Here is a 24,528-nt window from a genome sequence, read left to right as displayed (position 1 = left end):
TCTGTGATATCTGTATATCTATGAGCGTTACTTGGCCGCTCAAAAAGCTGTTCCAGGGACAGCCAACAGATGGAGTTCCCTCCAGCCTGCCTTTTTGCCTTTGTGCCACAGTTACAGTTGTTTCTTGAGCTGACTCAAGCACAGCAGGAGCCAACATCAGCGTCTGGCCTAGAGGCAGGGTGGGACTTGCCCGGAAAGCACAGCCTGCTGATCAGCTCCCTTAGGGAGGAGGATTGCCCAAGCAAAAAAATACAAAATACTTCCCTGATTCTCCAGCAACTTCCATCCGGCATGGAAGAATGAGCCACTTCTCCTTAAAGTGTGGGATGGAGCAGCTACCAGATAGGAAACAGTGCCTCTTTGAGCAATGCTTTTGCCTATGAACCACTGCTACCCAAGCAACTTGCTCAGGAAGAGCACTGGTTAAGAAAAACAAGCATAGAATTGTAGAGTTGCAAGGGACCCCGAGGGTCATCTAGTCCAACCCCGGGCAATGCAAGAATCTCAGCTAAAGCATCAATAGTGGGTGGCCACCCAACCTCTGCTTAAAAACCTCCAAGGAAGGAGAGTCCACAACCTCCCAAAGGAGACCATTCCACTGTTGAACAGCTCTTACTGTCAGAAAGTTCTACCTGGTGTTTAGTTGGAATCTCCTTGTAACTTGAAGCCGAAGAAGAAGAAGAAGAAGAAGAAGAAGAAGAAGAAGAAGAAGAAGAGGAGGAGTTTGGATTTGATACCCCGCTTTATCACTACCCTAAGGAGTCTCAAAGCGGCTAACATTCTCCTTTCCCTTCCTTCCCCACAACAAACACTCTGTGAGGTGAGTGGGGCTGAGAGACTTCAGAGAAGTGTGACTAGCCCAAGGTCACCCAGCAGCTGCATGTGGAGGAGCAGGGAAGCGAACCTGGTTCACCAGATTACGAGTCCACACATTGGTTCGAGAGTCCTCCCCTCCACAGCAGGAGAAAACAAGCTTGCTCAGTCTTCCATGTGACAGCCCCAGAGATATATGAAGATGGCTTTCCTCTCTTCTCTCAGTCTCCTCTTTTCCAGGCAAAACATACCCAGCTCCTTCAACCGTTCCTCATAAGTCTTGGTTTCCAGACCCTTGATCATCTTGGTCACCCTTCTCTGCATAGCGGGTTCCAGCTCAGAGGAGTCTTAATTTTATTTTTAATTTCTCTTCCCCCTTTAAAAGAGTGTTCTCCTTTTTCACCAAGAGGGTTTCTCCAGAGGGGCTCAAGTATTGCTTTGTGCCTGAGCATCACCTCTTCTCACTTTAATGAGACCCTTGTCTCTCAACACAGGGAAACTGCAGTCCGGGACCTGCCTTCCGATGTCACCATGGGGCAAGATAGTTTCAGCAGGTGAGAAATGATGCCTTCGGTTTGGGTCCTCTGACATGACAAATTTGTCACTCCTCCTTTTTACACAAAGGAGAAATGTTTTAGGGAGAGAGAGAAAATCTCACCACTGAGACAGTGGCAGCATCCTCTTAGCATAGTTTCTGTAAGGTAAAGGTAAAGGGACTCCTGACCATTAGGTCCAGTCGTGGCCGACTCTGGGGTTGCGGCGCTCATCTCGCTTTATTGGCCGAGGGAGCCGGCGTACAGCTTCTGGGTCATGTGGCCAGCATGACTAAGCCGCTTCTGGTGAACCAGAGCAGCGCACGGAAACGCTGTTTACCTTCCCGCTGGAGCGGTACCTATTTATCTACTTGAACTTTGACATGTTTTCGAACTGCTAGATTGGCAGGAGCAGGGACCAACAATGGGAGCTCACCCTGTCGCAGGGATTCGAACCGCCGACCTTCTGATCGGCAAGCCCTAAGCTCTGTGGTTTAACCCACAGCGCCACCCGCATCCCTAGTTTCTGTAAATGTGTGTATATCTACGAAAACATATATATATATATATATATATTGTCCTGGCAAGTGATAGGCAGTTTTATGTTAAAACAGTATGCATTGGGGCACTTTATCAGAGCTTAGGAAACCCAAGCTGGTCTTCCAGAAGTCTCCTGCCTCTCTGCTTGCCTTGAACCAGACCCAACAAATTCTACAGCAGCCCCTGAGGATCACACACAACTCCTGTAGCATATTGGCTTGCTGTTGCCAACAGCAACAGCAGTTGCAGGTCTGCGTGTAGCTAGAGGTAAAAATCTTCCACTGCAGTTCAATCAATAAATAAGGGTGTGTTGCACTGTACATTCATTTGGTCCATTCTACACACTGTGACATATCAGGCCCTTTACGAAGACTTTACCCTTTAATTTAGAAAGCCATAGGCTTGCTGGTAACAGAGCACAGCAGGCTGCCCCGGACAGCTGTCTCTCCCCGCTGAGAATTAGACACATGGAAATATTTTTATATCAGGAATGACTTTCTGAGACTAAGCTAAGTTGAATTGCTAGTAAAAAAAGAACAACAACCAATCTTATCACAGAACAAAAATGTAAGATGAGATTAATACAAAAATTCACAAAATCATAGCACGGATAATACAAAGCTTATAAGAATAATTGTGGCTTACCAGATTTACATCACACAAGTGGACAGCTCTCAACAAGAAAATTGTCAAACTTGCTTTTTGTATCCATCTGTGTGCATGCTCTTAAACACTATTTCTTTAACACCCTAAATTAGCTGTTAATTAATACAATTAAAAATACTATAAACCAAAACTACAAAACAAGAATAGTTGTTTCAAAAGATGCAATCATACAAACTATTACTATTAGTAGAATGCTGTCCCCAGGGAGGTTTGCCTGGTATCTTCATTATACGCCTTTAGGCACCGGGCAAAAACATTCTTCTTTAACCAGGCCTTTGTCAGCTGGTTGCCCAGGAAGTATAAAGGCAAGCAAAAGTTTCTTGCCATCCTTTTTTATTTCAATATTTACAGAGAGAGGCTATAGAACCCAGCCTCTTGGATAATGCCGTTGTCCCAAGTGAACCCCCACCCCCACCCCGTCTCTCCCTCATTCGTCACTTCTACGGGTGCTGCTACGTGCCCTTTGTCTTTGAGCTCCTTGCTCTCCTACTTTCAAGGCTCACCAGGTTCTGGGAGATGGTGGGTCTGGAATGCTTTCTAGCGACAACGTGTCAGCCAGCTGCTGCTCTAGTTCTGCCTGGTCCTCCTCTCCCAATATTTCCCAACTTTCCCCCTCATCTGCCTCTGAGCTGTGACCTGCTGCAAACCCCTGTTGTGAATCTATACTGTCTTCCTCTTCCTCCTCCCTGGAAGGGTCAGGATGGTGAAGCGGTCTCCACCATTCCTCCTCTGCCCAGTCCCTGACAGCCTTGGGCTGATTGACATCCAATGCCCTTTTAAAATGTGGGGTGGGTTGTTTTTGTTATGTATTTTGTCGTTTTATATTATTATGATGATAATAATAGTAATAATAATACAAATATTTTGCAAAGCAGACTTTTAAACTCACATGTATATGTATATGAGAGACATATTTTAATCTCAACGATTTTATACACCCAGCCATAATGCTAAGGTTTAATTGAGAATCGATGAATTCTTTTTTGTGTGTGCATATGTACGAGTGTGACTGCTTCCAGAAACATAACCCCCTAGCACCCAAATCAGCCTTTCTCAACCTGTGGGTCCCCAGATTTTGTTGAACTACAACTCCCATCACCCCTAGTTAGCAAGGCCAGAGCTCAGGGATGATGGGAGTTGTAGTCCAACAACATCTGGGGACCCACAGGTTGAGAACCGCTAATGATGCTTTTGTGTACGAAATGGTGTGGCTGCAAAGTACTTCTGCCCCCTTGTGCTATTTGGAGCAACACGACTGCTTTCTGGACTTCGGTGTGGCTCTTGCACAGCTCTGCTTATCTAGCAGCTCTGCTTCTTGGGACGGAGGATAAGGCTTTTGAAGGCTACTATCCAAGAGCTACCAACACTGGAAGAATGGCAGATGAAGGTTATGGACTACATGGAATTGGCAGAGATGACTGGCAGAATCCGTGACCAGGGAGAAGAGTTGGTGGAGGAAGATTGGAAGAAGTTTAAAGATTACTTGCAGAAGCACTGTAAAATTAAGGAATGCTGAATTGACGTTTGAATGAAAATAAGTGGTACTGGTAAAGAGATGCTTAAGAAAATGCAAATAGGGATTGATAACTGAAAATGGATATTCATAATAATAGGTTAACATATGGAGTAAGGTTTAAAGTTAAAGGGTAAGGATTTGCTGAATTAAACATCGGGACTGGAATACAAAATGGGAGGTGTGAGGAGGTCGAGAGACTAGTGAAGAAAATATATTTGAAAATATTAATCTATTTTTTAGTTTTTGATTTTTGGTTTTTTTTTCTTTGTTCTTATTCTTTATTTCTGTATTTCATTTCTTTCTATCAACTGTTTCTCTACTGTGTATCTTTGTTCTGTTTTGCTTTTTGAATTTGCCAGAATTTGTCTTTATTGTTTTATTGTTTATGAAATAATAATAAATACTATTTTAAAAAAAATGAAGGCTACTATCCAAGAAAGCTATACTCCATGGTCAGAGGCCGTGTGCTTCCGAATGCCAGCGCTGGAGGGGCGAGTGCCATTGCGCTCAGGTCCTGCTAGCAGGCTTTGTGTGGGCATCCGGTTGGCCACTGTGAAAACAGACTTCTGGACTAAATGGGCCATGGACCTGATCCAGCTGGGCTACTCTTCTGTTCTTCTCTTTGTGCACAGGGAACCTTTAACGTTACATGCTACAGACCTCGAAGATTCAGATGCTACCCTTCCCTTCACGTCCAGTGGTGAGTGTCCATTAAACAATTCAAGAACTCATATTCAGGGAGGGCACAGTATCGGCTTGGGATATGGACTCGAGTTTTGTTTTCCAAGCCTTGATGTTGTGTTGCCTAACGTGCTCTTTCTATAACGTTTGTTTAGTGTGTGTTTTTTAACTACCCTTTATTATTGCAATGCTGTCTTTGCCACGTCCAGTGTCTAAAGGAATCTTCAGTTCCACTCCTCGTTTTACTTCTTCGAATAAACTGTCCCCAGAGGAGAGGTACAAAGACAGGTCTCCCGTGCACTCACTGTTAACGACTCATCTGGATGACCTGAAGGTAACTCCTGCAACCTGTTCAGAACGCCGGTCAAGTCTGAAGAAGAGCAGCTCCCCGGAAGCTACATCCTCTTCTGCCTGTAGAAGTAAGTGCCAAGCTATAATCTAGAGCCAGCCATAAAACCACTGGAACAAGGGGTAGTTGGGGCTTCTTCATACGGTCTTCCCAACCCATACAGTGGTAACTCTGGTTACATACTTAATTTGTTCCGGAGGTCCGTTCTTAACCTGAAACTGTTCTTAACCTGAAGCACCACTTTAGCTAATGGGGCCTCCCGCTGCTGCCGTGCGATTTCTGTTCTCATCCTGAAGCAAAGTTCTTAATCCGAGGTACTAGTTCTGGGTTAGCGGAGTCTGTAACCTGAAGCGTATGTAACCCAAGGTACCACTGTATTAGATTTAGGAGAGAGCCAACTGGATAGCTTGAAAGACCTACATTGGCTCCCAGTACGTTTCCGAGCACAATTCAAAGTGTTGGTGCTGACCTTTAAAGCCCTAAATGGCCTCGGTCCAATATATCTGAAGGAGCGTCTCAACCCCCATCGTTCTACCCGGACACTGAGGTCCAACACCGAGGGCCTTCTGGCGGTTCCCTCACTGAGAGAAGCTAAGTTACAGGGAACCAGGCAGAGGGCCTTCTCGGTAGTGGTGCCCACCCTGTGGAACACCCTCCCACCAGAGGTCAAAGAGAAGAACAACTACCAGACTTTTAGAAGACATCTGAAGGAAGCCCTGTTTAGGGAAGCTTTTAATGTTTAACAGACCACTGTATTTTAATACTCTGTTGGAAGCCGCCCAGAGTGGCTGGGGAAACCCAGCCAGATGGGTGGGGTATAAATAATAAATTCTATTCTAGAGCATGAAGTTCTTTATCCCAGGGCCATGGGTTCGAGAACTATGTTGGGTGAAAGATTCCCGGATTGAAGGGGGTTGGACTAGATGACCCTTGTGGCCCCTTCCAATTCTACGATTCTATAATTGCTGCCATGAGAAGGGCAGTTGTAAGATATTGCATCATCCCAGCCCCCTTCCCCCTTAATTTTCAAGTGTTTCATTGCTGCTAATATTGCGGCAGTGCTAGCAGGCTCTCTGCCTCACTGTGTGGAAGGGGGTCCTTAGAGTGAGGCGTCTGGGCAAAATGCCTCTGCCATCACTTTTCTACGATGGCTTGGAATTCTCTCTTAAACATCGTCAAAGTGGAAGCTTAACATTTAACTGTGGCTGCACTGCCACAGAACAGCTATTGCAGTGGAGCCACTCTTCCAGGTCCCCTTACGCAGAAAGTCTTGCTCTGGGGAAGGACTCTACCGGAGAGCCTCGCAAGATCTGGATAGGTGGCAGTGGCGGCAGCAGTTGAGTGACAAAGCAAATAAGGGCTGTGAGGCCCACACATAGCCTGAGGCAATTGCCTCGTTTTGCCTATTGGATCCCCTAGCAGAATGGCAATGTGCTTCAACAGCCAAGTACAGTGGTACCTCGGGTTAAGTACTTAATTCGTTCCGGAGGTCCGTTCTTAACCTGAAACTGTTCTTAACCTGAAGCACCACTTTAGCTAATGGGGCCTCCTGCTGCCGCCGTGCCGCCGGAGCACGATTTCTGTTCTTATCCTGAAGCAAAGTTCTTAACTTGAAGCACTATTTCTGGGTTAGCAGAGTCTATAACCTGAGGCGCGTGTAACCCGAGGTACCACTGTGCTATATATTATTAAAGGGAGACGACATTGGCTACAGGCTTGGTGATGACATCACAAGGAAAAGGGAAAGAACAGAAAATGTAGGGGCATACGGAGGACTCGGCCCAAATTTAGCTTTTTGGCATCAGAGCCAGCTACAGGCCTGAGGGAGCCATCAGCACAGTGCTCCCCTGTGGTTTTCACCAAGCAGCAGCGTAGCAAATGGTGTCAGCAAAGTGAGCGTTTTAAATTGCCCACAATGCCCCTGACATTCAAGTCATTCAGGAGCACTCATGGCATGTTAAAAATGGTGGGTCACAGGCTACTAGCCTGGGTGTTGCAGCCCCGTTCCCAGGTGCCCAAGGATGCCGTGTGCAGAAGTTGGGCCTCTTTTGGCACGCCAGTCAGTGCAAACATGCAAAACCTCCAGGTGTAAATAAAAGTCAAGTGGCACCTTTTATTGCCATGTAATCATGATCTAAAACCACATTATCTTAACTGGGGTTTTCCTTCTTCTTTCCAAACAGGTATCTCCTTTGGCACCTCTTGTAAGTGAACTTTTGCTTAAACATTTTGCAACGTTTCTCACTAAATAATTCTGCTCCCACTGCTGTAATGTACCAGCAGTCTCCCAGCTCGCTGAAATATTGAGGAAAAGAAATTCTACCTACTTTACACATTCCTTTTCGTCTTTGCCTTGGTGGTGGTGGTGGTTTTATTTCTTCAATTTATATACCATCAAAAGATCTCAGAAACACATTACAAAACATCAATGATAAAAACATAGTAAAAAGCGCACTGACGGACAGCCTAATAGTAAAATATTCATAATAGTAACAGTCTTCTCCCCTACGCTTTCACAGGCCATAGATTATTTAATGGCCACAGGCCTGAGCTTGCTTTTAATTACTGATAGACAGGTTTTGCTGATAGGAAAATGGCCAGTTTTCTGGAATGTGTTTTCCCCAAGCAATTGCTTCACATTGCTTCATGTCAAGCCAGTTCCAGCTGGGTTTCCCCACAGATGATGGTGAACGTGGCCTGGAATCTGCAGGGTTTTAGTCGGCTCCCGTTTCATGTACAACCTCCCTTCTCTGCACACTTCTTTTCATGGAAAGTGTAAAGCATACCTCATTCCTGTTTTGTGAACATGGCAGAAATGTTAGCAGCATTCCCATTGCATCTGTTTTGGCCCTTAAACAACTAGGATTTCAAGTGTAAATGTGCTGATCTTCAGAAGATCAACATGACCACCACCATCAGCCAGTGTTAATGTGATACCACTAATAAATTGTGGCCTGGCCCATTTCCAGGGTCTTCAACACTATGGCGGGCCTGCTTTCAGATGAACACTCCGTTTATATCTCTGACTGTGATTTAATATTTTGTCTGCAGCTATTCAGGCAGGGGAAGCCAATGGAAACGCCTGCAGGAAATTACAGAATAAGATGGAGAGTCTGCAAAACCTAGTGGAAACGTTGCAGTTGAAAAACCAAGGTACGAAATCATACCCTGTTTGACAATTCAGTAATTTGCCTGGAATAAGACTTGTCTTCCTACATGTTGCTGCCCACAAAAAAGAGAAGACTTTCTACACAGGATGTACCACTTACTAAAAAGTTGTCAAGTTAACTGTTTTGCAAATTATTTTACTGCCCATTGCAAATATGTACGCTGTATCACTTTGGGGAGGAGTAATTCTGAGAGTCCTGGTGCAGCTGCTGCAAACTTTTGAGTAGACGCATCAAGAAAGGAACAGTTTAGGTGATTTTAAACTCTGGACTTAATAGTCGTGGGGATGGGGACACACACACCCTTTAGTTAGCAATGTGTATTACTTACCGTATTTTTTGCTCTATAAGACTCACTTTTTCCCTCCTAAAAAGTAAGGGGAAATGTGTGTGCATCTTATGGAGCGAATGCAGGCTGCGCAGCTATCACAGAAGCCAGAACAGCAAGAGGGATTGCTGTTTTCACTATGCAGCGATCCCTCTTGTTGTTCTGGCTTCTGAGATTCAGAATATTTTTTTCTTGTTTTACTCCTCCAAAAACTAGGTGTGTCTTGTGTCTGGTGTGTCTTATAGAGCTAAAAATACAGTATTTCAAAAGACCAGTTTATTAATCGCCTTCTGTACAATCAAGGCGACGTACAATAAAAAAAGCAAAAAGCATGGTAGGCCAATCCTGCTATGGAGATGGGGGGGCTGTTCATTCTGCTTAGTAGGGTCCCAGACATTTACCCCCCTATCCCTTCACCTGCTCTGGCACCACCCCTGCAGAGGAAGGGCAAAAGCTCAAACCACCCCTTGTTGACAGAATGTTTATGTATAGCGTGCCATCAGTACGTTTGAGTGTACAAAGAAAGATCTCTACCTGGAGGGGTCATTTGACACAGGCAAAGCAGAAAACAGGAGTGGAGAATGCTGGGAAAAGGCACCTTCATTCCTTTGTGATGCACTGGGGACCGCCCTGCTGTTACCAACGCTGGTTGGATGGTACTTGTGACAAGAGGAACAAGCTCTGGTCATAAATGCAAAAGGTTCTTTGCCAACCTCATCCCTTCCACTGGTGCGCATTGTTGAATACGGTCCTGGGTTTCGTGAAGAGCCAACCTGCAGGGGGACAGGAGCGTTGTTCTTTTGTGTTTTCTACCCTCCTTGGTTGTGTATTAATGTTCCTTCCCTCAATGCTACCTTCAGCAATGTCTACAATGATCCGATGCCAGGAAAAGAAGATCGAGAAGGCAAAGGAGAAGGAGAAGAAGCTGTCCAAATGAAATGTCGTGTGGTTCTCAGTCGCTCAGATGTATGTAGATTGTGCTCTGTTAAATGGAATGCTAAAAGCCTACCGTTACTGTTTAATAATAAAAGTTGCCATAGTTTTGTAATCTGCCTCTCTGTGTAGAAAAAGCAGGTTTGGCAAACAAAAGTGCCAGTCTCTTGTTGGCATAAACAAGGCAGTGGCCATATTCACCAAATGGATGTGCTCAGCTACAAACAACTCCCTAAATGTTCATACCATCTTAACTTGCACCTTATCCTTTATTATTTAAATAGGACTTTTATGAGACCCAACATGGTAGCTCAAGGTCATGGGTTTGAGCCTCACGTTGGGCAAGAGATTCCTGCAATGCAGGGGGTTGGACTAGATGACCCTTGTGATCCCTTCCACACACACACCCTCACAGGGCATTTTCCAGCCAAAGTTGGGAGAGGGAGGGGCAGGTTGGAAATCTGTGCCAGTGCTCAGAGATATTTATCTTGTTACTTTGTACGTTCATGCAACTCTTACTCAATGCAAACACAAGCTACAGTTTCCTTTCTCTGCTGCCAAGGTGGCTGGCTGTGCAGTGAATTAAGGGGTGCCTGTCTCAAATGGAGGTGCCAACAGGTGCCATCTAACTGTATTCTATGTTCTGCTTAGAAGGCTGCCTCTCCACCCACCCATCTTATGACTGCTCCTGCAGGCTGGCAGAAGCGCCATCAGTTCTCCCTTCCTCATGAAACCGCACCCCCTCGGTATATGTGTTTATGTTCAGTTCCTATGTAGACTTTGGTCTTTTGTAAGGTTGCACAGCACATTCCTCTTTCATTCCCTTTATACATCTCAGCCAAAGTAAACAGTGCCCATTTCCAAAAAGGTTGCATTCAAATACAGGCGTGATTTTAAAGGTACTAATCCACTGGCAGGTCAATGGAGTAAATCCTACAGTTGGTTAACTAAGAAGAATGAAAATACTGACCCGGGCTTGCATGCTACCCGTTACTTCAGACTGATCTGAGCCTGCCATTTACTCAAACACACATGTTGATGTTCTTGGGTAGTTTAAAAATAAATCTAATATGCCAAGCATGCCAGACATTCAGAGATACATATATAGCGTACAGAACACTCTCCCTGCTGTCTTCTAGGTGTGTTTTAACAGGGCTGTTGCCTTTTTTAGAAAACTGGAATATTCCCACTCGAGTCTAAGAATAGGTTAAGATCTTCCTAAAAACCGAGCTAGAGTTTATTAAAAAAACAAGCTATTATATGCCCAGCCCCTAGATCTAATTAATTAATTAATTCATTAATCAGTTGTTGTACTAGAAAAGACAATCTGTTAATGTGCTCTAAGCACTGTCTCCCTAAACAGCTAGCCAGAAGCCCCAGCTAACTTCAGATGGGTACAGATTCAGAACAGGTTTGAGCTGGACTGCTGCAGCCTTACACAAGATGCACCTCCCTGTATTTGTCTGTTATAATAAACACCACAGCTTCAGCTGTAATGGGAATGAACAAGTCCTAAAAGAGGCATATTTGCAAAACCATGGCATCTTACATATACACCATTTAGCATGGTCAGACAGGTCTTAATTTTAATTGAAAAAAGGTGATCTAAAGGCTTAAGTACCACTTAGTTGGCTTCAAAATGTAGTTATCTGGAAGGTCAGTTCTCTGTTTTTGAGAGCAAACTCTCATGAACTCTGCTACAGCACCATTACACTGCAAACCTTCTGGTTAAAGAATGACTATGTAGTGAGGCAGTAGTTTTCTTTCAAGTGGTAGTGCAGGTCTTTTGACCTCCCTGCTGCCTGTTGTGGCTCTGTGGAATAACAGAATTGTGGAGTTGGAAGGGACCCCAAGAGTCATCTATTCCAACCCCCTAAAATGCAGGAATCTCAACTGTACAGCATCCATGACAGATGGCCACCCAACCTCTGCCTAAAAACCTCCAAGGAAGGAGTACACAACCTCCCGAAGGAGTCCTTTCCACTGCTGACCCAGACCCCAGACAAGCTCTGCATGAGCCTGCAGACCACCCAGTACTAAAGTCCAATATGCACGTATGCTGTAGGAAATTAGATGTACTGCTTAGTACATCTGGACTCTGAAACAGATTCCAGGTGGATTTTCCTTTATCAACTTGGACCAGCAGCACAGAAGCTATCTGCTAAACACAGCTTTGCAAATTGAGATTATGCGCCCAACTCCTGTCCGTGCAAGAATAAACTCCCCAGAAACAGACACTGAGCTATTCTAGTGAAGGGTAAGTGGCTTTCAAATGCGAACATCTGAATCAGCTAAATAATGCAGATAATCCTCTCAGACAGGCCTCCAACATGCCTTTAAACCCATTTGCAAAACTTAAAAGCCCCTGTTAAGACTGCTTTAACCTTTGTAATGTGTCAGTCAACCAAAAAACTCTGAACACCAGCAGAAATATTTGCATTCAAGGAAACCCCTTCTGTCTTAGTATTTGAAGAGCATGGCAAGCTTCAGCTCAAGTATGCATGAAAGTCTTGATATACGGTACTTAAAAGCTGCTGGTGGTTATACTATATTACAAGACAAAGAGTATTATATGTTTTTCTATTGAATGCTGAGAGCAAAGGAACTAGAAGAGGGATTCAGAAAACCCACCACAGCAAGTGCCGAGTGACAGGACTAGGACCACAGTAGGTTTAAGAACATAAGAGTCCTGCTGGATCAAGTCAAAGGCCTGTTAGGCCAGCATCTTGTTTGCATGGTGGCCAAGCAGATACCTACGGGAAACTCGGCGGTTCAAATCCCCACGACAGGGTGAGCTCCCGTTGCTCAGTCCCTGATCCTGCCAACCTAGCAGTTCAAAAGCACAAAGTGCAAGTAGATAAATAGGTACTGTTCCGGCGGGAAGGTAAATGGCGTTGCCATGTGCTGCTCTGGTTCGCCAGAAACGGCTTAGTCATGCTGGCCACATGACCCAGAAGCTGTACGCCAGCTCGCTCGGCCAATAATGCGAGATGAGCACTGCAACCCGAGAGTCGTCCGTAACAGGACCTAATGGTCAGGGGTCCCTTTACCTTTAACTTTAGTTGTTCCATGCCAAGGTCCCAACGATCAGCTTGCCTTCCCACAACTGCTATTACATTATTAAAAGCTATAGCTACAATTGCATGAACACCATTTTGTCGTCTTTGGCACAAAACCTCATATTAATGGTAATCCCACTGACTTTAGGACTTCTTCAAAGTTGGGTACCGTGGCCAGGACCTTTCAATGATACTGCAACGTTTACCATTTGGCCAGAGCATGTTTGTTGCTGTTTTCTTGCACCCTCTGCAATTCCTTGAGGAGAGAACAACCAGCTCTGAGGCACCTTTAATGATTAATGAGTTCATTAAGTATGGCAGAAGCTTTTGTGGAAGCCCGAAGCAAATTCCCATGGTTCTCTCCCGATACACTTGCCAAGTTAAGTGTGGTGCCAAAAGCATTTGCGGTATAATACTGTACTTTAAGATGGTCTGTGGTCAATGCTAATAATATCCCCTGGTTCATTTTGAGCATTTTGAGCTCTTCAGGAAAAGTATAGAGGCATCTTATTGAACAACTTTCACCTTCACTTCTTTGCAGCCAAACAAGAGGGCTGGGCCTTATCCGATACCAGTACCAAGCCATTTGGAGGGTAAAAAGCAACCCTAATAACATTTTGTGCCTCTTATCTCAGCTGCCTTAATTCCAAATAGGAATGCACAGATAAGCCAAAGTCCATCCCATTTCACTCTCCCTGGCATTCAGTCATAGGCCCATTCAATCCTACTTTGTAGAGATCTTTTTCAAAGAATGCATAAAATTTACATTTTAAGTTGTATGCATTCCTCGCCCCATAACAGTTTTTCCATAGAATATGTGTTTTGTATTTTAACTGTGAAATACTGTATGCATTTGTGCACCCAAACTGCACCGCAAAATCAAGGTAACTGCATAATCCAATTGGGAGTTTCTTTCTGATCCACAAGCAAGTTCTGACCCACTGAATTGCGTCTGCTGCAAAAAGTGCACTGAATGAACTCTTCTATCCCTAATTTGAAGTCCATCAATGTAATACTGAGATAGGTAAGGATCAGATTTTGTGCAGAAAGGAACACTTAAACATAAAAAAAATCCTGTAACTTTAGGCCAGGGGCTGAGTGTATCCTTCTCTCCCATACCTCATGGGCCATGTTTGACAGATGGGCTCACCTGTCAATCACTCAACATTGCAATGATGTCAGCTGAGCCGCTTTCCTTTGCCCATTCAATCTGAAATCAACCCATGTGGACAAAGCCACAGATGATTGCCCTTTCAGAGCACTGTTGCAAACCCCCTTTCAGCCCAGCCACACTGTTACCTGCCCTACACTTGACATCATATCTAATAGCAGGTGTGCATGGTTGGCCAAAAGAGCTTCATGGGCCAAACAGGGCAGCCTCATTAGGCCCTGCAGTCCAGCGGTTCCCCATCGCTGATCTACACCAAGAAACAGTTCAACCTCGCTTCATTGTTTCCTTCTTAAGAGAGAGAGGGCTACACTTCAAGTCTTTCAACAGCCCCCTGTCAAAGACCCACCACTGGTTAGAAAGAAACCATTACCGTTCATTGGAAAGATCCACAAACTCTGGATATGTAGTCACAGATATTCCTGCTGTGCAAAGCAGCAGCAATTTTGAAATCCTACCAGGGGAGAAAAAGTCAGGGAAACTAGGATCTTCACTATGGTCAACATGCTTCTGTGACAGTTAACACATGACCCAAACATGTGCTGAGCATCTCAAAGGGGAGGAACCAGCCCATCACCATTTCTCTGTTTCTCACAAAAGTACACTGTGAGAACAGTGACAACGAAGGATTTCTGTCGAATCATGAGGGCAACCTGGGAAGGGCAAAGGAGCCTCTGTTTAATTCCTACTGACTAGAAGGCAGAGACAACTTCTGCTTTAGGTCTCAAGATATAAAGGACGGTCACCAGTCTAAAAATAATCTTTATTGTTTCCTTTTGCAGTCATGATAAGTTAAGAACATTTTAACAGACAGTTACAGTGTAGTTTAACTGCACCTTCTCCTGCTCTGTCAGTCCAGTGTTCACACTCAATGCTCCTGTCTCCTCACATAGTACAATCTCAAGTTTAGGGATTAAAGCTTTTTTATGCAGGGAGCTGTTTTGAAACACCACCCGCTAGACAGCTCTAACATGTCTGTCACTAGGAAGGCTTTGGTCTGATTCAGTTTGAAGAGTTTTCTTCATATCTTAAAAGCCTAAGCTAGCAGCAGAGACACTTTAATCTAAGGCAGTTCTGGCAAAACATGCAGCACAGAGATATACTAAGGTAGGCAAAAACAGGAAAACTCCCTATAGTGAAATGGAATAAAAACAGAACCCCTGTGCTAGGCCAGATTCAGTGAAATCCCCACCACTTATGGGCCACTCGATCCTCATGTTCCGTCATCAGGGTTCGATTGTCACATTCTTCCCACCGCCTGACTTTCCCATTCTCCACCACTATGAACTTCCACTCAACTCTGGTATCAACAGGTAAGACGACAGAGTCCGACCAGAACCCATCCTTGTCACACCTGAGTGGTACATAGTGGTGCCATTGGCCTAGACACTCATGGTCACCTGTGATGGCAATCAGCTGGGCTTCTGAGTGAGTGATGTAATGTACCCGAAAAGTCACATGAACAGTCTGAGGCATTGGAGACACGGCAGCAACCCTCTTGGCTTGCTCTGGGTCCTTGCTGCTTGCGTCGTCCACGCTGCTCTTCCTCGTAGCCTCTCCCCACGCCAAATGCTCAGGGACGATTTCCCATTCCTCATGGTCCACAGAGTGATGGCACCTCTGCTCCGTGCCTCTCTCCTCATGCTTGTCACTAGGGGCACCTGCTTCTGCTGATGTACTTGCCTCGTGAACTTCAGCTTCTGGGCTCTGTTGAGGTGCTGTCGTGGGGTAACCGAATGCTTCGTTCCTGAGATATTCCTTGTAGTTCATTAAGGGGGTCGTAGGCTCCTCGACCAGTTGCTCTCTTTCAGGAAATTCTCCAGGAACATCAGGAGGACCCAGCTGGTTCCCCACTGGCTCCTGGGGGCTGGGCACATTGATTGGCTTTGTTTCAGGTATGGCAGGCTCATAGCTTCTCTGAAGGGATTCTAAACAGAAAAAAATGTTGGTTAGCTAGGAAGAACACAATTTCTAGGTCCCTGTCTGTGTCTCAGTTCATGTACTGTAGCAAGTTGGACTTCTTTTACATGGGATGGTATTTGCTATTTCTACCAACACCAGTCCCAGGTTCATTCATTTCAGTAGGTTTACTCGGAGTAGAATTTTGCTGAGTTCCACTCAAAGTAATTTAACCCCTCACATATTGTGCTCTCCCCTGCAATCTAACACTAGCATACCAACATTTTTGTCCCCAGCAGCAACTGGTGAACATCAGATTTCTACTAATTCCCACCTTCCACCACCATGTGAGATCATCCTCATCAAGTTCCTCCTGCCTTTCACAACTGCAGCACCTTCAGCCACACCTGTCTGTGGAATCCTTGTAAGTGTGTGTGCGCAAGTTTTTTTTTAAAAAAATGCTTTCATTGCACTTACGGGAGTGCTGAAAGGTTTTTTCCCCAAACTACAAGGATAAAGCAAATTTAACTGCACATGAGTGAGCAAGCCACAACCATTACCCTGATCTGGCTGAAGCTGTGCAAGTGAAACACTATACAAAACTAAAAATATATAAGCAAGAAAACTGGCAGAGACAACCAGCCCTGGGGAAGAGCTCTAATGCACCACATACTGGACCGCATCCAACTATCTGCTGCTAGATGCCAGATTGTACTTGAAGCCAGTTGGCAGATGAGCAACTATAGTCATGGCAGAAGACGGCTTGGCCACGCAATGACAGAAATGGCCCAATGAAAGAATTTTGCCCAGATTTGGCTCCCCACAAATGTATCACTAAATCCCTCCCCTTCTTTTTTTCTGTCCTAGTTGGACAGAAGTTGGACACAGCAGTATCAACTCAAATGAAAGTGGCACGAAGCCATCATTATTTTTCCTAAACAGTAATATACTGACACTCATTTGCCTTTCTTTTTTTTTCTCACGGACGTTTATTTTTAAACTCATGGTCAGCAAATGGTTCCCCAGCCATAACCTTGCATTTTATTGTTTTGGACTCTGCTAGGTTTTACAAGATTCTTGTTCTGCTGTGACGTGAATATGCTTAATGACAAACATGCTATTCCCACACGGGAACTAAAAATAGCTGATGGCTTGATTCACATTAGCGTTGCCCATAAGTGTCCATCAGGCTAGTGCGCAGCCCAAGTTCATAGGAGAGGATTCTCACAGGACAGCCAGAACTAAAAGACAAGAGCTCTGCCTGATGGAAATGCGGCAATGCAAAAGGTCACAACTGCCAATATAATTTTCCTGCCTGCCTTTCCATAGCAGCTGAAGCCATGCTGAAAAGTTGCTTAGTAGGCTAGCAAGAAGCCAAGAGATTCCAGCTCACTCCTTCAGGCTATGTGCTCTGGTCGTATCTCCTTTTCTATTACTGAGAACAAACAGAAACAGAAGCATAGAGAGCAGGTTGCAGGGAGATTAACAGCTTTAAAAGCTGATTCATACATGAACATGAATCCCTTCTATTCCCATTAGATGATTACTTTCACTTCCGTTTTCATTTAACGTGGTAAAATGAAACCTGTTTGCAACCACAACACTTCCACATGTGTAAATCTTTGGTGCAATAATAATAATAATTTATTATTTGTACCCCGCCCATCTGGCTGGGTTTCCCCAGCCACTCTGGGCGGCTTCCAACAAAAGATTAAAAATACATTAAAATCAGCAAGCAAGCAAAATGCATAAGCAGCAGCAGGAGATCAGAGTTGGTTTTTGCAGTAGCTCACGTACGAAAGGCTGTGGCTCAGTGGTACAGCACCTGCTTTAATGATTTAGGCTCAGTATAAGGCGCCTTCCTGTGTTTCTCTGAGCTCAGGAGATCTGAAAAGACTGAAAGGTCCATTTCCTCCAGGAGGAGGAGAAGAGGGGAACACTCTGCACACAGGTCACCAAGTCTGAGACAGTGGGTCAGACTCACTCAGGACCAAGCGCTAGCTGTAAGACTCTCTACTTCCTGCACACATAGCAGCAGCAGGAGGCAAGTAAAGGCAAAACATGGATTTTCAGATAGGGGCCTCAAGCAATTAAAGGAAGCAGGTGCTCCCTATTCCCTCATTACTTCAGATCAGGAACCATAAGGCATGTTACGGGAGGAAAATCAGGAATAATTACTGCGCACCACTCCATCATGGGTAGAAGTGGCATCTCCTGAATTTGCATGCAGGGCACAACAGCCCTGCAGGGCAAGCTTCCCCAAGGAGGTGCGAGTTTTGCACTGGGATAATGGGTGCTGTAGCCTAAAACATCTGGAGGACCACGGGATGGGGTTTGGGGGGGGGGGCTTCTCCAAGGAGCATAGAAATCACAGAATTGGAGAGCTGGAAGAGACCCTAAGGTTCATCTAGTCCAACCCCCTGCAGGAATCTCAACCAGATCATACATGACAGAGGACCATCCAACCTCTGCTTTGAAACCTCAGAGTCCACAGCCTTTCTGTTCCCCTGCCAAACATCTCTTACATAGTTGCATGTGTTATTTTATTTTTAAGCATCTAGCACACCGGGGTGCGGGTATAAATTTGCAATATACCTATTTAATGAATAAATAAAAAAATAAAAAACCAAAGCAGAGGGGTTGAACCCCCTTCAACTCACCCACCCCACAACACATACTTTGCGGGAGTGGATTGGGGGGGGGGAGAGAAAGATTATAGCCAAAGGAGTAGGTTGACCTAGAAGCTCTCCAATGCACGGAGGGCAGATTTAATTTGGGGTGTTTTTTTCCCTAACCCAACTCGCGCGCCCTTCTCAAGACCACCGGAGACACGTGAAGAAGGGAAAGCGGGGCCGGCGTGGAAAGCGCATGATGCACGCAATCCCTTGCGGGGAGAAGAGAGAAAAACCCGGGGGGGGGGTTTCACACCCCTCCAAGACATGGGGCAGCGAGGAGAAACCCCAAAAGACCCCCTGAGGGAGGAAACGAGGCAGGAAAGGAAGAAGTTAGGAGAGGAGGGGAGCCAGGAAAAGTTGGGGAACCAACTTATAGCAAGTCAGTGGCGTGGCGTGGGGGGTGCAGGGGGGGGCGGCCGCACCGGGCGCAACATCTGGGGGTTAGGGTTAGGGGGCGCAAATCCACGGGTTAGGGGGCGCAAATTACTTGCCTTGCCCCAGGTGCTGACAACCCACGCTACGCCACTGATAGCAACGCAGTCAAAGGGGCGGGGTAGAAAGAATAAAAGTTACTGTCATTGCCAGTATTATTATTATTATTATAATTATGGAGTTCCCCTCAGGGAGGGAGGGAACCAGGCGCCCGTACCTCGGTCTCCGCGCTGCCTCTGAGGGGACCCCCGGGCCTCCTTCTCCTCCTTCCCCTTGCCGTCTCCGCGGCCGTACCACAGCCAGGCGAGGAGCGCCGCCACCAGCGCCACCAGCAAGGCCGGCCACAGACCCGCCACGGGCTCTCCTCCGCCGTCGCCGAGCGGGTGAGGCGCGGGGCGCAGAGGCGTCGTCGGGGCGTCGCCGCCGCCGCCCTCCTCGCCCGCCGCAGCCATGGCCGGAGAGCGGGGCGAGTCGCCGGGGAGACGTGAGGCGAGGCACGGCAGGCCCGAGCGAGGGCTGGAAGGGTCTCCCTCCCGCGGCGGGAGCCTTATATGGGCCCGGAGAGGAGCCCGGAGCCCGGCCCAGGGAGGAGCCTGCCCAGGCCCAGGACGGGCCTTCGGGGTGGAGCCGCCGCCCGCCGCCGCACCTGCTCGTTCCCCTCATTCTCCTCCTCCTCCTCGCGTCAAGTGGAGCAGCGGCGAAGCGGAGTCACTCCGGATTAGCTTCGGCTCGAGCTCCGAGGTAGCCGTTCATTCCGCGCCTGCACTCGCTGACTCTGCCTCCTGAGAGAAACGCAGCGGGGCTTTACGGCTAATACTGTAAAAAGTATAATAACTTGATTAATTTTGATTTGAATGTTTTGCCCCCATCTCTATGCGCTATAATATGCTGCTGTTTATTCATTTACTCGCTTTCATAAAATTTATACACCTCTTGATCGGAGAAAGGGGAAAACCGGCTCCTGTTTTCCGAAATCACTGAGATAATGTAACAGGGCTTTTTAAATGTTATTGAATATTTTTCGTAGAATTGTAGGCTTGGAAGGGATCCCGAGGGTCATTCTAGTCCAACCCCCTGCAAGGCGAGAATCTCAACTAAATCCTAAAAGATGAATGGCCAAAATTTCCAGCCGGGGCTTTACTCCTGAGGAGACTTTCCTTCCATTTCACTTCAAGCCACGCACCATTTATTTACATGGATTGTTTTATTTTATTTGTACCCCCACTGCCCACCTGACTGGGTTGCCCCAGCGACTTTGGGCGGTTTCCAACAATATATATATATATATATATATATATTTGCTTTCGTATATATATGAATGACACATGAAAAGGCTTCCCTTATTTATTTATATACCGCCCTATTCCCAGAGGTTTCAAGGCGTATCACATGAAAAGATCACAACATATAAAATCGAAATAAGAACAATAATCCAATAACACCCGCCCCCCCCAAAAGAGCCATATTTTAAAAAGGTATAGTATGAAGTTGTTGTTTTTTTCTGGGGGGAAAGGTGGGGGAACTCGCCACCAAGTTTGTTTGTGGAAGTGCCACACACAAAAACACCTCCTGCAATGGCTAAATGTAAGATGTGATTAATAAAACACAAGCAAACAAGGATCTGGGTTAGAAATGGCCTTTATTGATATAGGTGGGTTTTTGGCTCAGGCATTGGGTGTATATCCGTTCAAAACTCCCCCCCCAATTAATTAGTTCATTTTTTAAAAGATAAGAGAACTCAGTTTTGCCCAGTTCCTGCTTTTTTAAAAAGCCACTCCTGCATAGATTATTTTATTTGTATGCCACTTTCCAGCAGTTCAAGGTGGCTTACAGCATGAAAAAAGACACATAACTACAAGGGTGGGGGGATGATGACATAACTACAACATTAAAAGAATATATAACTGCAGCGTAACAAATGTATTCATAGGTAATAAATCAAATATTTTTAAAATATCCAAACTGAACAATTTCCACATAAATCACAGCATGCATGATTTTGTGTGTCTGACACCTTTCTGCAATTCGAACCATGTTTAAGGTGGTTTACAACATGAAAAAAAGTTACACAACTGCAGCATGGGGGGATGCAAAACGGTCACCTAACAAAAGTAGTCATAGGCAGTAAATTAAACATTTTAAGAAACACATCCAAAATGAACGAAAAAAATGTACACACCTCAAAGCAGTGTTTACAAACAGGCAAAACAATAAAATCTAAAAAAAATCACAATCCTGCAACACTAAATAACAACATGGCAGTAATAAAAAATGGAATAGGAGAGATACAAGTATTATTATTAGATTTATATTTATTACCTCTTCTTCTCCATTTGATAATATTGTAAAAAGACAATATTTGAAGTTTTTTCTTGCTTCTCCCGTCATCCCAATAATTTTAGAAACAAAACCTCATACTGTACAGGATTAATAAGCTAATACTGTAAAAAGTATAACTTGAATTCCTTTTTTATGTTTTGCCCCCATCTCTATGCTTTATATCCTGTTATTTTTTCATTTATCGATTTCATAAAATTTATGCACCTCTTGATCGGAGAAAGGGAAAGCACTGAGCAGGAAAACCTGCTCCTGTTTTCCAAAATCACTGAGATACTGTAACAGGGCTTTTTAAATGTTATTGAATATTTTTCGTAGAAGCATAGAATTGTAGACTTGGAAGGGATCCTGAGGGTCATCTAGTCCAACCCCGTGCAAGGTGAGAATCTCAACTAAATCATAAAAGATGAATGGCCGTTCAACTTTTGCTTAAAAACCTCCAAGGAAGGAGTCTACCATCTTCTGAAGGAGTCCATTCCATGTCAAACAGCTCTTACTATCAGAAAGTTATTCCTGATATAGAGTCGGCATCTCCTTTCATCTAACTTGAAGCCACTGGTTCTGGTCCTACCCTCCAGAAGAGCTTGCTTCATCTTCCATGTGAAAGTCCTTGAGATATTTAAAGATGCCAATCATATCTCCTCTCAGTCTCCTCTTTTCCAGGCTAAACATATCCAACTCCCTCAACCGTTCCTCATAAGGCTTGGTTTCCAGACCTTTGATCATCTTGGCTGCTCTGTCTGCACACATTCCTTTTTTTAAAAAGATATTTATTGAAAGTTTTTAAGATATAACAAAAAAAGAAAAATAAGCATACAAAATACAAAACAGTTAAAAACACACATTAATTTTCAGTAACATAAGTTCCGTACACTTATTTCCTCAGACCTCCTCAGACCTCCCTTCTTTGTATTCCAGTTCAATTTGTTAGTTCAGCAAATCCTTACCATTAAACTTTTACCCATTTGTGAAACCTTTCCCCCCCCCCCATATCTCTTAAAGCACTACAGCTGGAAACCGCTTAGTTTCTATCCAACATCCTTCTAACATTCATTAATTTTACAATATTTCTGTAAATAGTCTTTAAATTTCTCCCAGTCTTCTTTCACCGACTCTTCTCCCTGGTTTCGGATTCTGCCAGTCATTTCTGCCAATTCCATGTAGTCAATTACCTTCATCTGCCATTCTTTCAGGTGGGTAGATGTCTGCACACATTCCAGCTTGTCAATGTCTTTCTGAAATTGGAGTGCTCACAATTGGACACAGTATTCCAGGTGTGGTTGTTCTGGCCATGGCAGAATAGTGCGGTACCATGACTTCCCTTAATTGGAACAAATTTTTTATTTGCCATTTGGTGGGGAGGGAGATACTTAGAGATATTCCGGCCAATAACTGAGTCACCTTCTAGTGCCACCTCCCCCCCCTTCTTCTACATAAAGACATTATCTTCTCTACTTTGCTGAGAGTCCTCTTTCCCCTTTTATTAAAACAAAATGCCTATTTCCTTCTTGTGATGTCCTGAGTAAACTGGGCAAATGGGCATGTATGCGCAAGGGGGAGACATACAGACAGCCATCGTTCAATGAACTAGCATACTGATGTCAATGGGTTAAGTGGGAGAAAGGTCCTCAGCCTGTGTTATTGTAGGAATGGACCTGTTTGCTTGCAACACAGCTGGTTTAAAGACAAGGCAGGCAGAGTTTTGCACAAGAGGTTGGGAGCCTAAAGTGTGGGGCCCTGGGTGGTGGTTGCCCAATATACCCCCCCTCACAAAACCCCCCTCCATGGCTCCTTCCTGTAAGCAACAGTGACAAATTTAAATCTGTTCCCATGTAATAGAAGGGTTATTGCTTCTGTCACCCTCTCACAACAAGAGTGGCTGGGGAAACTCAGCCAAAATTATTATTATTATTATTAAGCTCAGCATCAGGTGCTGTGATGATGAATTCCAACAATTGCAAGCAGAATTAGGATATTTATTAGGATTGTTGAGCTTTCTAAGTGCTATAATTAAATGCTGGATTCAAACCACCACCACCCTTTTCTCTTCTGGAATTCCTTTTTTTCTATTTTAAAAACTAGATTAGATTTCTTAATACCACATTGCCCTTCCTTATTTGTGATGAAGTCCAAAGAAATGAAGGATTTTGCAAAGAGTGGACGGGTAAGTCTTGTCAGGGCTATCAGATCCTATTAAAACAAATTAGATTTACTAATTATGCTAATTCAATTTTATTACCCATTTTGATGCTACTCTTGAAGCAGTGATGTCAGATTTTAGGACAGGATTAAAAGATTATTCTGGTGAAAGATTAAACCAACAGCCAAGGAAGTTGACTGCAAGAAGCTTTGCAATACAGACTTTGCAGAGCTACAAAAAATGATAAATTAGGTGTCAGTAGAGAGACTCTACATCAAGAAACTCATTTAGTTGTTGCTTCAAATGCTGGAAAATATCCCCACATTCCTTCTGAAAAGAATATTTATTTTCAATCCATTATTTTTATCTTTCTTTAATCATGGTCATAATTTGAATTCTAAGACGCACTAATGAGATCTCATTCCCAGCTATCTCATTAAAAAAGGGAATGGCTAATTGGATGTCTCTGTGAATCTATTTCCAGTAGTTAGAGTTCTTAATCTTCCCATGTCATTCAGAGCTTTTAACTTGATGGGATATTAAATGTCATTTTAATTTATAGACACACAAGTTTCCAGTCTTCACAATGGCAACATCAGACTTCTCATATTTGAATGCCTGCCTCTCCACAGCTCATAGTCAGAAATGAAACAATCATGTCTTTATCTCCATGTGGCTCAGTTCAAAGTAAACGTGTAGGATTGTGCTGTTAGTGCTTGTGGTTTTCTTTCCTTCCTTTTGCTATGATAGACTAAACACAACAACCTTCCCTCCAAATTGGACTTCAGGTTGTAAGTGCCATTGTTTTGCGCAGCCAAAACAGCATTCCCCACATACAAGAGGGAAGTCAGCAGAAGTTTGCAGAAGTGCAAACCTACGTGGTGAGGGCAAAAAGAACTCGGTGAGGACTAAGCATGCTCCCTGCAGCTTTCTCCAAAGAATCCTAAGAACTTTAGTTCACACCTCACAGGGCTACAATTCCCATCACCCTTTAAAAAACTAGAATTCCCATGATTTATTTGTGGGGGACATAATGCACTTTTAAATGTATAATATGTTGTTGTTGTTTAGTCGTTTAGTCGTGTCCAACTCTTCGTGACCCCATAGACCAGAGCACGCCAGGCACTCCTGTCTTCCACTGCCTCCCGCAGTTTGGTCAGACTCATGTTTGTAGCTTCGAGAACACTGTCCAACCATCTCATCCTCTGTCGTCCCCTTCTCCTTGTGCCCTCCATCTTTCCCAACATCAGGGTCTTTTCCAGGGAGTCTTCTCTTCTCATGAGGTGGCCAAA

At 44.6% G+C, this 24,528-nt stretch overlaps 2 protein-coding genes and 1 long non-coding RNA gene across 11 annotated transcripts in view; 2 read left to right on the top strand and 1 right to left on the bottom strand.

The window, feature by feature from the left end:
* The window catches only part of CCDC158 (coiled-coil domain containing 158), a 50,325-nt gene extending 40,684 nt beyond the window's left edge, over positions 1 to 9,641 (top strand). For all 9 annotated transcript variants that reach the window (XM_083520448.1, XM_083520449.1, XM_083520450.1 and 6 more), the window contains 6 exons: positions 1,308 to 1,367; positions 4,701 to 4,768; positions 4,959 to 5,168; positions 7,282 to 7,302; positions 8,150 to 8,251; positions 9,454 to 9,641. In XM_083520448.1, coding sequence (XP_083376574.1) covers positions 1,308 to 1,367; positions 4,701 to 4,768; positions 4,959 to 5,168; positions 7,282 to 7,302; positions 8,150 to 8,251; positions 9,454 to 9,530 — 538 coding nt within the window. In that variant the 3' untranslated portion in view covers positions 9,531 to 9,641. The remainder of the gene's footprint in view (positions 1 to 1,307; positions 1,368 to 4,700; positions 4,769 to 4,958; positions 5,169 to 7,281; positions 7,303 to 8,149; positions 8,252 to 9,453) is intronic.
* Positions 9,642 to 14,497: 4,856 nt separating this feature from the next.
* Positions 14,498 to 19,359, bottom strand: STBD1 (starch binding domain 1). Its single transcript, XM_083458992.1, has 2 exons — positions 18,977 to 19,359; positions 14,498 to 15,681 (listed from the first exon to the last, which is right to left on the bottom strand). The coding sequence occupies exons 1-2, from the start codon at positions 19,209 to 19,211 to the stop codon at positions 14,930 to 14,932; spliced, it is 987 nt and encodes a 328-aa protein (XP_083315118.1). The 5' UTR covers positions 19,212 to 19,359; the 3' UTR covers positions 14,498 to 14,929.
* Positions 19,360 to 19,452: 93 nt separating this feature from the next.
* The window catches only part of LOC310686037, a 49,130-nt gene continuing 44,054 nt past the window's right edge, over positions 19,453 to 24,528 (top strand). Inside the window, exon 1 of the long non-coding RNA XR_014515666.1 lies at positions 19,453 to 19,584. This is a non-coding gene — a long non-coding RNA (uncharacterized lncRNA). The remainder of the gene's footprint in view (positions 19,585 to 24,528) is intronic.

Source organism: Podarcis liolepis (assembly GCF_965112155.1).
Source record: "Podarcis liolepis genome assembly, chromosome: 9".
Classification (NCBI taxonomy): Eukaryota; Metazoa; Chordata; class Lepidosauria; order Squamata; family Lacertidae; genus Podarcis; species Podarcis liolepis.
Note: the sequence above shows the minus strand (reverse complement) of the source record. Positions and strands in the feature narration are given on the sequence as shown.

What these genes read in the sequence shown, in the direction of transcription:
- STBD1 (XM_083458992.1), bottom strand. Translation starts at nt 19,211, where the DNA reads ATGGCTGCGGCGGGCGAGGAGGGCGGCGGCGGCGACGCCCCGACGACG. An exon ending in GAGGCAGCGCGGAGACCGAG is followed by an intron (nt 15,682 to 18,976) that starts GTACGGGCGCCT and finishes TTTTCTGTTTAG; the next exon opens with AATCCCTTCAGAGAAGCTAT.